We start from the raw sequence: 14,368 nt of genomic DNA on the forward strand, positions 1-14,368 counted from the left end.
GAACATTTGGTAACAAAGTGTCCATGTGTTTTTCTATAAAAATTACTTCATCATATTTATATGATTACAGTTATCACTGATGGGAAACGCCAAAGGAAACCCAGTAAAAAATTGCTGGAGTCAACAGAAGATTATGACCAGTTGTTCATCTCTAAAAAGAAACTGAAAACATGCCTTCAGCCTTTACAACAGGTATGCCGTTACCCCAATCCATGTGTAATTGTTGGGTTCTCTGAAGAAGAAGAATACAGACATGAATGGTTAACTAGCCCGATTTACCGACTGTGTCCCATCGGAATGGGACGCAACTGGTAGGTTCCGGGCGAGGCCTCCCCCGGGATTCTTGAAGGTTGTTACGCCTCGCAAGATGTAACCAGATCTCGTGAGACATGGTGATCTGGATCCCGTCCACAATCGGCACAGGAAAAGGTACAAAGTAGAATTACTTGATTGATACCAGGACCGAGTGGATGTAGCTATCAGGAAAGATTGAACATCGACAGGAGACGACTGACGGATGACCTGATAATGAGGTCTCAAATATTATGGAAGGGTTTGCTAGGGTAGACATAAAAATGAAGAGTGGAATCTTGCCATCTTAGTTTTTGTACAAAACAAAGGGGTGATTTACAAGTTGGAAACCTGGACATGAGTAGGGGGGCTTCTGGTTGAACTTTCTGGAATATGTCCAATTAGGAAACTGTCTCTGGGATTCTGTAAAATTAGGATAGATCGCGATTGAGAGCATAAGATTTAAAGACTAATGAAAAGCATTCACAGTGACTGAACAGAGATTTGTGCTATGATGACTTGGCAGAACTAGAATCTCTGCAGTGCAGAAGATGGCCATTCAGCCCACCAGGTCTGCACCGACTCTCCGAAAGAGCTCCCTACCCAGGCCCATGTTCTATCCCTGCAACCCCATTTATCCTTTTGGACGCTAAGGGGAATTTAGCATGGCCAATCCACCTAACCTGCATATCTTTGGACTGTGGGAGGAAACCAGAGCACCCAGAGAAAACCCACGCAGACACAGGGAGAACGTGCAAACTCAACACCAGTCACAATCAAACCCGGGTCACTGGAGCTGTGAGGCAGCAGTGCTAACCACTGTGTCACCATGCCACTACTTTTGATGAAAATGGATGGGAGACTGGGAAGACCTGTCGCTCCCTCCGTTGAGTTGTTAAGGTCTACTGCAGGATCTGCCAGCAATCTCTTTTACTTAGATCATTATCATGAATATCAACCTCAATGGCTTGGTTGTGTTGTCAAAAACCTATGCCTATGACTGCCCTCAGGCTTGCTGCTTTTTTCCTTTATGGTACTCGGTAAATGTCAGTTGTAGGTTTCAAAGACTTCCTTCTGTGAGCTCATAGCCTCTAAGCTGCCGTGTTCGGTTGCTCTACAAGAACCATCCACTGTGGCTAAATAGTTATTGCAAGTTCAAAGTTTCACTCAATTGCCTCCTTGGTTATTTTAATCGCCTTCCTGCCCCTGCCACATAGGTTGCCACCAAGACTCAATCCATCCCAGGGATCAACAAAAGAAGGCGGGAAGGTATCGGGGTAACAGTCCAATGGTTTTTTTTCTGATTTTCCAACATTCCAGTTCCTGCCTCCAATGACCTGAGAAAATTCTCCATGATGTTTCCCCGTGCAGGGGAGATCAGGAGTGATAAATAGAAGTTAGCCGCTAATAAATCCAATAGGAATTCAGGAGAAACTTCATTCCCCAGAAAGTGGTTAGAATGTAGGCCTTCCTCCTGCAGAGTAGTTCAGGTGACTCGTTCGACTTCATTGAAGGGTAAACGACGGTGAAAGGAATAAATCGCAGAATCCCTACAGTGCAGAAGGAGGCTATTCAGCCCATCGAGTCTGCACCGGCCCATGGAAAGACTTAAGTCCACGCCTCCAACATATCCCCGTAACCCCACCTAATCTTTTGGACACTAAGGGGCAAATTAGCATGGCCACCTAACCTGCACATCTTTAAAATAGAGATGATGAGGAATTTCTTCAGCCAGAGCGTGGTGAATCTTTGAACTCTTTGCCGCAGAAGGCTGTGGAGGCCAAATCACTGAGTGTCTTTAAGACAGAGATAGATAGGTTCTTGATTAATAAGAGGATCAGGGGTTATGGGAAGAAGGCAGGAAAATGGGGATGAGAAAAATATCAGCCATGATTGAATGGCGGAGCAGACTCGATGGGCCGAATGGCCTAATTCTGCTCCTATGTCTTATGGTCATATCTTTGGACTGTGGGAGGAAACCGGAGCTCCTAGAGGAAACCCATCCAAAAGCGAGGAGAAACTGCAAACTCCATGCAGGCAAGGCCAGAATTGAACCCGGGTACCTGGAGCTGTGAGGCAGCAGTGCTAACCACTGTGCCACCGTGCCGCCCAATGGTTGCATTTTTGCAAGGATTCTCATGTGGAGCATAAACACTGATGCTGCTAAGTAGAGTTGCCTGCTTATGTGCTGTAAATACTATGTACTACGTAGGAGTGCATGTCAGGAATTAGTTGCAAAAGTCAGCGCACATGGCATGATTTTCCACCCACTAGAGTTACTCTGAAATTTAATCCCTGTAGCCACACAAATCACTGTGCCCTGAGGGCTAATTTGGTGAATCTATCAACAGACGTTTTGTATCCTACATTACATCGCTACATTTACGGTCTTATTACAAACATACTCGATATAACAAATAATTGAAGATCCTGAACAACTCGCCACCTAAATTAAACCACACCGAAGGTTATTCTAAGGACAAGAACTATTTTTCTTCTTTATAATCTCTTTTGTAACTTCTTTCCTCCATGTAAGACTACTGATCTGCACGCATTGTATTAACCTGGTGTTACAGATTAGGAAGATGATAACGGTTCTGTTATCTTGTTATTGATCCCATATTGATAACAGCCTGTTATCGTAAGTGTACTACTTGTTTTGAGAAAAGCGAAACTATGTTGATGTTGAAGAATTTTTAAGTAGTCAGGCCATCACTGTGATTGAAAAATTCCGAAGATATGAAACTAATGCGGAAAAAAATGGGATTTGCAGAATAAATTGAAATATTATTGGAATTTATATTCTGTCAATGGAGTCTTTCTTCTTTAGAGTCACATTTGGAAAAAACTCAGCGAATCTAGACTGTCAGAAGAATCCTATTTGGTGGTATCACAATACAAATCGATCATTGTAAAGTGCCAGTGAGTCTGACCATTTTGATAGTGTCGGGCCCACTATTGTCAGAGACTAATTTTCCTTACATGCGCATGCATGTCTGATGTATGAAATATGCTTATTGGGAACTCCGCTAAAATGAAAAATCTCCCATGGTCAAGTTTACTTAGAGTGGACACTGAGCTGGTCATAGATAATGAGCACCTGGTCTGATACTTTAAATTGTAGGAACATCAGCTCACATCTAGTTTGCAGTCTGATACAGTGGCAGTTCAAAATTTAAATATCCTGTAAATTAGTACTTCATCCTTGTTTTCAAATCCCTTTGTGGCCTTGCCCCTCTCTAGGTTTTTAATAGCCACAGACCCTATAGTGGGGGGGGGGGGGGGGGGGGGGGGGGGGGGGGGTGATGTGGTGGTGGTGTGAGATGGAGTTGGGTCCACCACTCCCAGACATAGTTCGGAGGCAAAGATGGGCTACGTACAAGGCCTACCGTGGATCTCTGGTGCTTCATCTCAGTTGTTCTGTTAAATATTAGGCCCTCTAACCCTCACCTGCCTCCTCGCCCACTCCGCATGTTCTATCTCTGCCAAACTATTTCCCCACCCACCCCTATAGCCCCTTAAAACCCCCTGCTAACTTAATGTCAACTCCTGTCACCACACCCTTTGCCCTTATACCCTCCATGCCAACGGACCTCCTGTCCATCATGGGAGACCTCAGGAACCATGTTATAATGAAACAAAAGAAAGATTTAAATCTCTTGCCTTTACTATAGTAAAACAAAACTCACATTCATGAAAATCCATTCAAAGTATTTAAATGTCCTCCACGCAATTCCTTATTTAAAAAAAGCAAACAGACTTGTATTCATAACCCAACATCAAAGACCGCTAATCCGTTAACATTTGAGCTGTCAATCAAATTGTGAATTTAGGATCTCTTACTAAGATAATGATAGGCTTTGGAAAGCAGCCAACCATTATTAATAATATAACAATAGCTGTTGGGGTAATGCCAACAGACAGCTATTACAACTGCCAGAACAGACTTTTTTCAACTCTCACTGACACGGGCAACATTTTAAAAAACTTTTGAATGGCTGGAGATTTAAATGGCTTCACATGGCTTCACAACTTAATTGTTTTTACCTCTCAAGCAGACTGTTTTTATTTAAGCTTAAAAGCAGGGCATTTAAATAATTTCACATCATGACAGTTGTACAGACCTTTTTTGTCCTTCAAGAACATTTACAACTAATATAATCATAACTCGCACACTGCAGTGCAAGGCCTCACTACATCAAAAGTTTGGAGTTCAAATGTCCTGGCTTGAGTTTGGGTTCCCCTCGTGTGAGTCACACCCTTTCCACGATAGGCAAAATTGAGATCTGTTGAAAATGGGGGTGGGCTTTCTGTTCCTTGTTACTGCTGGCCATTTTGAAAGCTCCCGGGAGACTCCACGATTCCATAAATACCTTGTTGCCTACTCACTCAAAATGCCTATATCTCTATGTTGCTTCTTTGTTTCTTCCTCACGTCTTGCATTCCCACTTAAGTTAAGATTTTTCATTAAATATTTTCTGCAAAGTTATTGAACATGCTTCCGCCTCCTAAATCCATGCCCATTTTCCCAGAACTAGTTTGAATCCCCCCCCCCCCCCCCCCCAATCCCCATCTAATTACTGTCGTTGCCACAGTACTGAAACTGCTCATATCAAAGTCACTAATTTAATTTGATGTGAAAGTCATAATTCCCTCCCCATCATTCTACTGTCCATAGTCTTTGACATGGTTGACCTACCATCGTTCTCTAATATAAGAACTAGGAGCAGGAGTATGCCATCTGGCCCCTCGAGCCTGCTCCACCATTCAATGAGATCATGGCTGATCTTTTGTGGACTCAGCTCCACTTTCCGGCCCGAACACCATAACCCTTAATCCCTTTATTCTTCAAAAAACTATCTATCTTTATCTTAAAAACATTTAATGAAGGAGCCTCTACTGCTTCACTGGGCAAGGAATTCCATAGATTCACAATCCTTTGGGTGAAGAAGTTCCTCCTAAACTCAGTCCTAAATCTACTTCCCCTTATTTTGAGGCTATGCCCCCTAGTTCTGCTTTCACCAGCCAGTGGAAACAACCTGCCCGCATCTATCCTATCTATTCCCTTCATAATCTTATATGTTTCTATAAGATCCCCCCTCATCCTTCTAAATTCCAACGAGTACAGTCCCAGTCTACTCAACCTCTCCTCGTAATCCAACCCCTTCAGCTCTGGGATTAACCTAGTGAATCTCCTCTGCACACCCTCCAGTGCCAGTACGTCCTTTCTCAAGTAAGGAGACCAGAACTGAACACAATACTCCAGGTGTGGCCTCACTAATACCTTATACAATTGCAGCATAACCTCCCTAGTCTTAAACTCCATCCCTCTAGCAATGAAGGACAAAATTCCATTTGCCTTCTTAATCACCTGTTGCACCTGAAAACCAACTTTCTGCGACTCATGCACTAGCACACCCAGGTCTCTCTGCACAGCAGCATGTTTTAATATTTTATCATTTAAATAATAATCCCTTTTGCTGTTATTCCTACCAAAATGGATAACCTCACATTTGTCAACATTGTATTCCATCTGCCAGACCCTAGCCCATTCACTTAGCCTATCCAAATCCCTCTGCAGACTTCCAGTATCCTCTGCACTTTTTGCTTTAATATCTTTCCAATTTCGGTCTGGCAGCATCTGTGGAGAGAGAAATAGAATTAACATTTTGAATCTGTATGACTTCTTCAGAGATGAAAAGGGGCAGAAATGTGATGGAGTATATAGTTGGAGAGGAGGTTCAGTAGGACGGCCAGGGGTAGGTGGGAGCTCAGGAGATATTGACAAATATACCATGGACACAAGAAAAAAAGAGAGTCAATGGTCATGTTAAAGACTAATTCAAACCCTCATTCAAGCCTTTCTTGTATTTAGACCTGACTATTCCAACATTCCTCTGGCCAGACTCTCATCTTCCGTCCTTCATAAATCAGAACTCTTCCAAAACTCTGGAGTAAAAGCCAGGTTGAACACTGTCAGTCGGAGAGAATTAATATTTTACAGGAGCATGGTGAAATAGGGAAGGCTGGAGGAGATGAGATAGTTGGAGAAAAGTGAGCATTGATTTGGGGCTTTTTAATTAGGAACTATAAATATGAAAAGGAGATAACTTCTGGTTGAGTACAAAATGCAGTCTTAGTTGCAGAACTGATCAGAAAAATGTTGAGATTATACTTGGAGCGTAAACAGTAATGTCTTGTTTGCTGGTCACAATATAATCTATACTTTGTGTGCTGTAAGCAATTTTAAACCTCTTTAATAGTTCCAAAACAATAATTATTTCTTTGCATTTTATTTCATAGGGCACAACAGACTGTTTGGAAAAACCCCCCCATCAAACAGAATTGCAAGATTCTCGAAGCTGCAGTACTGAATCAAAGAAACGGCGGCGACGCAAAAAGAATTTGAATTGCCCACAGATAGCTCCTGTCCAAGAAATAGCCCCATCTATGGCTACAATAGACTCTGTCATATCAAGATCTATAATATGCCAAGCCATGCCTATGCCTTTAGCAGTCCAACGGCTTTCTTCACCTGTAGCGCAACTAGCTCTTACTACATCTACATTGAAACCAACTATATCCGCACCTACAGTGAAACAGTGTTTGTTTGGTCCTCCACTGGCGAAAGCACAGGCCATATTTGCAATGGAGAGATCTCAGTTCCTACCTTCAGTGGAGAAATCTGAGTCCATGGCCACAGTGGAAAAACCCCAATCTGTGCTTGTAATGGAGAAATCCCAGTCCATGTCTGCAGTGGAGAAATCCCAGTCTGTGCTTGTAATGGAGAAATTCCAGCCCATGTCTGCAGTGGATAAATCTCAGTTCATGGCTGCAGTGGAGAAATCCCAGTCTGTGCTTGTAATGGAGAAATACCAATCCATGGTTGCAGTGCAGAAATCCCAGTCCAAGAGTCCAGTGGAGAAATCCCAGACCATGGCTGCAGTGGAGAAATCCCAGTCCATGTCTGCAGTGGAGAAATCCCAGTCTGTGCTTGTAATGGAGAAATCCCAGTCCATGGTTGCAGTGCAGAAATCCCAGTCCATGAGTCCAGTGGAGAAATCTCAGCCCATGGCTGCACTGGAGAAATTCCAGACCATGGTTGCAGTGCAGAAATCCCAGTCCATTAGTCCGGTGGAGAAATCCCAGCCCATGGCTGCAGTGGAGGAATCCCAGCCCATGGCTGCAGTGGAGAAATCCCAGCCCATGGCTGCAGTGGAGAAATCCCAGCCCATGGCTGCAGTGGAGAAATTCCAGCCCATGACCACAGCGGAGAAATCTCAGTCCATGCCTGCACTGGAGAAAGCTCAGTCCATGCCTGCACTGGAGAAAGCTCAGTCCATGCCTGCACTGGGGAAAGCTCAGTTCAAGACTGCAGTGGAGATAGTTCAGTCCATGCTTGCAATGGTGAACCCACAGTCTGTGCTTGCAGTGGAAAAATCTCAGATTGTACCCACAGTGGTGAAACCACGGTCTATGCTTGCAATGGAGACATGCCAGTTTGCGCCTCCAACAGAAAGCTCCCAGTTAGTGCCTGCAACACAAAAGACCCAGACCATCCGTGCAACAGAAAATTCTCAATCCACAACGGCAATGAAGAAATTCCAAAACATGCCAGCAGGCGAACAATCCCAGTCTATGCCAGTAGAGGAGCAAACCCAGTTCTCACCAGCAGGGAAACAATCCCAATCCATACCAGCAGGGAAACAATCCCAGTACATTCATGTGGCAGAGCAATGTCAGTCCATGCCTGCAGCAGAACTGTCCCACTCCATGACTACAGATGATCAGTCTCAGTTCTTATCTGCAAAGGAACGGCTCCAGTTCTCACCTGCAACAGAGACCCTGTCTACTCCAGCAATAGAATGTAACCAGCCTATACCAGCAGTAGAAGTCCCTCTGCCCGTAGCCTTAAAAGGTTCAACACAGCAAGTAGGATCACAGCAGTTTAAAACAAGCAGTATTGTTAAGAGGAGATGGAAACATAGAAACTATCTGAATACTCGACAGATTTATCCTACTCCACAACCGGCTCTTGGAGATAAAGCAGAAACAATGCTTACACAACTGTCCACTTCACCGGGTAGGAACATTTTTCATTGTATTCCATGCAAGTTCTAGAGTGAAATTAATTCATACCTTACCAAAAACCACATTCTTGGAAGACTTAAACAGTTCCACAGTTCTGGTCAGCATATTTTGAAAAGGGCATATAAGATTTATTTGTAGATCTATAAATGTACACTCTCGTTTGAAATAAACACTTGTTTCCCCATAGCTGCCAGCATGTCCTTAATGGCATTGTTATAGTGTATTTCTCAAATTTTAGAGTCACCGGTTAAAATGAAATTGTACTCCTCTGCCATCAGGATTGTGTCTGCATAATTAAAACAAAATAATATAAACAAACAGTTGCCATCCCAAATTGCATGTCCAGCTGTGTCCCTTGAATTCTCATTTTATTTTCACAAATCACCAACAACAAATATTTCCTTTAACATCGGGACATAATAGATTAGTTTTTGTACATTTCCCAATTTAATAGCCAACAGAAAAAGTAATGAAGATGTTGCCCCTTGGAGGCAAGCATAGTAATGGTTACTTTAGCACAGAGGTTATTGTGCAGGGGTCAGCACGGTAGCACAGTGGTTAGCATAGTTGCTTCACAGCTCCAGGGTCCCAGGTTCCCGGCTTGGGTCACTGTCCAAAGATGTGCAGGTTAGATGGGTTGGCCATGCAAAATTGCCCTTGGTGCCCAAAAAGGTTAGGTGGGGATAGGGTAGAGGTGTGGGGCATTCTTTCCAAGGGTCGGTGCAGACTTGATGGACCAAATGTCCTCCTTCTGCACTGAAAAATCTATGTCTATGTTTTATGGATTTGGGAACAAAAATAGCATGAAATTGATGGAGGTAGCAAGAAATTGATGTTGAACAATGGTGGGAGATTTAGGGGAAGTGAGAGATAGCTTGAGTCAAAAATACTTTTTTAACAGTAAGAGATAATCATTATTGTCACATGTAGGCTTACATCAACACTGCAATGAAGTTACTGTGAAAAGCCCCTAGTCGCCACATTCCGGCGTCTGTTTGGTTACACGGAGGGAGAATTCAGAATGTCCAATTCACCTAACAGCATGTCTTTCGGTACTTGCGGGAGGAAACCAGAGCACCCGGAGGAAACCCACACAGACACTGGGAGAACGTGCAGACTCCACACAGTGACCCAACCCGCGAATCGAACCTGGGACTCTGGCACTGTGAAGCAACAGTGCTATCGTGCTGCCCAGACATTTCAAGGGAGGGAATTCTATGAAATGAGTTTGATGTAGCTGATGGCTCAGCCAAGATTAGAGATTGGAGTAAATTTTAATGAAGTGCAGTTGGCAGTGCTTGTGAACCTTATGTGAGTGTGACTTGGAAAATTGGTCATCCATCTTTCTAGGTCTCCCACTTTTGCATTGGATAATATGGATGGAAATAATGTGGCTGTGCTATTAGCATGCATGGTCTCATTTTAATATTTAACTGCAAAAAAAATCCTCTAAAAATAAACTGTTAGTATTTTAAATCAATTTGTTGGCTTTTCTCTCATATCTCATTCAGTTTCTTATTTTCTAAGTTGTAGGTGATGGTTTTAATTTTGGGGTGAATTTAAAGGTACTGAAGTTATGTTAAACTTGTATAGGGTACTGTGCACCGTTCCACAGTTCTGGTCGGCATATATTGAAATAGGCATATAAGCACTGGAAAAAGCGTGAGGTCAATTTAAAAGGGTCATACCAGAACTGCCATCTTACAGCTATTGGGAAAGATTGCATCAGTACGGAGCATTTTATTTGGAAATGAGAAGACTTGAGGAGACCTGGATGAACAGTTTGGGTGTGAAGAAAATATTTCCACTTGTTCCTTTTTATTCATTCACTGGATGTGGGCTTCGCTATCTAGGCCAGCATTTATTGCCCATCCCTAATTGCCCTTGTCAAAGGGTGAGCTGCCATCTTGAACAGTTGCACTTGTGGTGAAGTCCAAAAGTTGGGTCCAAAAAACAAGATAGTTACTAATAAATCAAACAGAGAAAAGTGCAGAAATTTCTGTGCCAGAGTGGTTAGAAAGTAGAGCTCACAACCTCAAGATGTTATTGAGGCAAATATTGGGAACAAATAATCTGGGGCGGCAGTGGCATAGTAGTAATGTCACTGCATTAGTAATGTAGAAACCCAGGCTAATGCTCTTGAGAGATGGGTTCAAATCCTACCAAAACAGCTAGCAGAATTTAAGTTCAATTAATTAAATCTGGATAGTGATGGTGACCATGAAACAATCATCAATTGCTCTAAAAATTGATTTGGTTCCCTATGCCCTTTAGGAAAGGAAATCTGCCAACATTGCCTGGTCTGACCTACAAGACATAATTGAGACAAATATTGGGGGAGCAAATAAATTGGAGGAGACAGTATTTAGTGGTATTGTCACTGGACTAGTATTTCAGAGTCACAGGGTAATGCTCTGGGGACCGAGGTTCGAATCCCAGCATGGCAGATGGTGAATTTTTAATTTTAAAAAAATCTGGCAATAAAGTCTAAAGATGACCATGAAACCATGGTTATCATAAAAATCCATTTTGTTCACTAATGTCCTTTAGGAAAGGAAAACCGCTATTCTTACCTGGTCTGGACTACATATGACCAGGCAGGCCGACTCCTGATTGGTTAAGGCACTGCCATGGCGAATGAACCAGGGAATGGCTGTCCCCCCACAAGCTTTCTTAGTTGAAAAAGGTGCAGTGCATGAACATGTTCTTTCTGTTTGCAGAGGAGACAGACTGTGCTCGAAAATACGTAGCGTCTAGCGACCTAGCAAACCGACTGATAAGCTTAAATTGGTTGTCAGCGTGATTCTTAACACATTCAGGATTGACTAGCAAGTTGTCCAATCACAGAAGCACGTCTAATGTTGGGCACTTGTGTTCTGAGTTTTGCAAGCATGGGCTGATTGATTACGGTCAGTACGTTGCCTATTGTGAACACCTGAAGGGACAGTCGTTTGATATGACGCACCAGTCAATATTGACCTGCCTGGTTTGAATTTAACCAAAAGTTTGGCAGTTAACTATTCCCTGGTACATTCTCATGGTAATGTCTCTGCCAACCAGAACCACTTGCCAACCAACCAGAACCCTCTTCTCATGCAGTATAAATTGTTCTGTTTGCAATTTGGTATTCTTGCAAATATGTCCTGCTGAGTGCAAGATAAAAAACTTCCAACAGGATGTCTCTCTTTTTTCAACAATACCACAGTCGAGATTACCCAATAGCTTGTTTCTGTACTCAATAATTAGATTTCTAGCAGCCCCCAGAGTTTCCAGTTGATGGTATGGCTGTGACAGGACCAATTTAGAAGTGAGTGGGCAAATCTTTGTCAGATGGAATATGATATGTGAATGAATGAAGTTGTTCACTTTAGCAGGAAGAATAAGAAAACAGTATTACTGAAATGGAGAAAGACTGCAGAATGCCGAGCTGCAGAGAGAATTAGGTGTTCTATATAGGTGCAGCATGTAATCAAGAAGGCTAATGGATGCCATCCTTTATTGAAAGAGGAATCAAACATAAAAGTAAGGATGTTATGCTTCAGGTATTCGGGGCATTTGTAAGAACACATCTCGAATACTGTGCCGTTTTGGTCTCCTTATTTAAGGAAGGATGTAAATAGCTGTTCAGAGGAGGTTGTCTTATGAGGAAAGGTTGGAAAGGCTGGGCTTAATTTTTGCCAAATAATTGAAATATTTAAAATCCTGAACAGTATTGACATGGTGGAGATTGAAAGGATGTTTCCTCTTGTAAGTGACCTCGCTTCCACCGCTTTCTGAGGCAGAGAGCCCCAAAGTCGTACAACCCTCTGATAGAAATTTGTTAATTAGGGAACTAAATCATCACTGAATATTTTTAAGGCGGAATTAGATAGATTCCTGTTAAAAAGGAAATCAAAGTTTACTGCTGGTAGATGGGGAATGTGGAACTCAACACATACAGATCAGCCACTATCTTATTGAATGGCGGAGCAGGTTCAAGGAGTCTAATGGCCTACTTCTGCTCCTATTTGATATGTTTGTATGTAAAGCAGGTATTTTAGCATTTGGAGATTACAATATTGTTGATTTCCAGAAATATTTCTATTTTGAAGGCTAAGAATAGGAAATTGAAACATTTTGTATGCTAATGCCACAATCATAACTGTGGCTGTTTAGCTTACACCTCTACTATACCATTAGATCCTGCAATAGCATCAGGCATCATGAAAATCCATATTGGTGATGTTTTTATTTGTTCTCTTGCCTTGGATGTTCTTTGAATAATCATTTCTGTGGGATGCAAAATGTGAATATTAGGGATTACAGTTGGAAAAACGTGTGACAGAGATTATTCTTCTGGTTGTTCAATCAGCCATCATCATATGTGAGGTATATTTTTGCAAGAAAGATAAACTTGATCTATATTTATAGAGAGATCTTTGATGTACAATCTCTGCAAGCGGCAAAGCTAAGATGTTACAAAGTAAGGAAGGTTGCATTCCCGGCATGGCACATCCTTCAATGGGAGCGTAAATCACAGGACAGCCCTGGAGTGTCAAATGATCCTCCTTTAGGGTTAGTTGTGTAATTTCAAGAGCACCACCTCTGAACTTATCCTGTTGTTTTCATTGTAAATCAAAACTCATAATACAATTAATTATATAAATCTTCCACATTCCATTTTATTTTTGGATGATGAAATGTCAAGAATCTATCATGTTGGGTATAATCACGTCAACTTTTCATGCTGGAATAAATGCAAATTTTAATACTTCCTCAATGAACGGTTAAATTAATTTGTTTATTTTGCACTGTCAGTTTTAAGTTCCACTCCGTTTCCAGGTGATAGAAAAAAGTTATGTAATAGTGTTCTATTTACTCTGTTACAGAAAATTCTGAAGGAAAGCGTCAGAGAAAACCAACTAAGAAGCTGTTAGAATCAACAGAAGATTTTGATCAGCTTTTTATTCCAAAAAAGAAATTCAAACAAGTCCTCCGTCGCTCATTAAAGGCATGTGTCTGACTTAAAAATATACATATACTTTTTTAAAGATATTTCACAAATTGAACAATTGGGAAAAGCTACATAGGTTTAGCAGTGGTGCAAGATTCTACAAGTCCCCAAGATTTTTGCTGTGAATTTTGAGAACTCCGGTCATGTGAAACCTATCATTTAAATTGTATCATTGTAGTACATTTTTGCCATTAGATGGAAGGTTATTGTTTCCACAATTCATGTCACACAGTAGGAAAAGCAAGTGTGCTACAACATCACAATATTTTGTAAATTGTTGTACATTAATGTTCGATGAATGCCCTTGCTAATGGAAAGTTGTTTCAAGTGGTGTTCCATGGGGCTTGGTATTGGGAGCCGTATTGTTTGCGTTATATATTAATGATTTGAACGTGAATATGGGGGCACGATTGGGAAATTTACAGACATCACAAAGATTGGCTGAGTAGTGGGTAGTCTAGAGGATAGCAATAATTTCCAAAATGATATAGAAGGGTTGGGGAATGGGCGATAAATTGGCAGATGGATTTTAACAGAGAAGTGTGAGGTCATGCATTTGGGGAGGTCAAACAATTATAGGGAGTACACAATAAATGGGAATATACTGAGAGGGGTAAATGAAGTGAGAGATCTTGGCGTGCACACTTATCCCTAAATGCAGCAGTTCAAGTAGACAAGGTTGTAAAGAAAGCATATGGAATGCTCTCCTTCATTGGCAGAGGTGTAGAATATAAAAGTAAGGATATAATGTTGGAATTGTGTGAAACACTGGTGAGACCACAACCAAAGTATTGTGTGCAGTTCTGGTCATCTCATTACAGGAAGGACATAATTGCTCTAGAATGTTGCCAGTAGCTACTTGGAGAGATTGGATAGGTTGGGGTTATTTTCGTTGGAACAAAGAAGGCTAAGGGAAGGTAAGTGGCAGAAGGTGTAGAGAGGACATGGCGAAGAACATTTTTACGCAGAGGGTAGTGGGTGTTTGGAATTCGC

General features: G+C 41.8%; 1 protein-coding gene across 7 annotated transcripts in view; it reads left to right on the forward strand.

Moving 5' to 3' along the window:
• The window catches only part of LOC140426821 (uncharacterized), a 416,125-nt gene that overhangs the window by 190,866 nt on the left and 210,891 nt on the right, over positions 1-14,368 (forward strand). For all 7 annotated transcript variants that reach the window (XR_011948298.1, XM_072512042.1, XM_072512041.1 and 4 more), the window contains 3 exons: positions 71-192; positions 6,595-8,374; positions 13,251-13,372. Coding sequence is in view for 6 of the 7 variants with exons in the window: in XM_072512042.1 (XP_072368143.1) it covers positions 71-192; positions 6,595-8,374; positions 13,251-13,372 (2,024 nt within the window). In the remaining variant the exon portion in view is untranslated. The remainder of the gene's footprint in view (positions 1-70; positions 193-6,594; positions 8,375-13,250; positions 13,373-14,368) is intronic.

Source organism: Scyliorhinus torazame, chromosome 7 (assembly GCF_047496885.1).
Source record: "Scyliorhinus torazame isolate Kashiwa2021f chromosome 7, sScyTor2.1, whole genome shotgun sequence".
Classification (NCBI taxonomy): domain Eukaryota; kingdom Metazoa; phylum Chordata; class Chondrichthyes; order Carcharhiniformes; family Scyliorhinidae; genus Scyliorhinus; species Scyliorhinus torazame.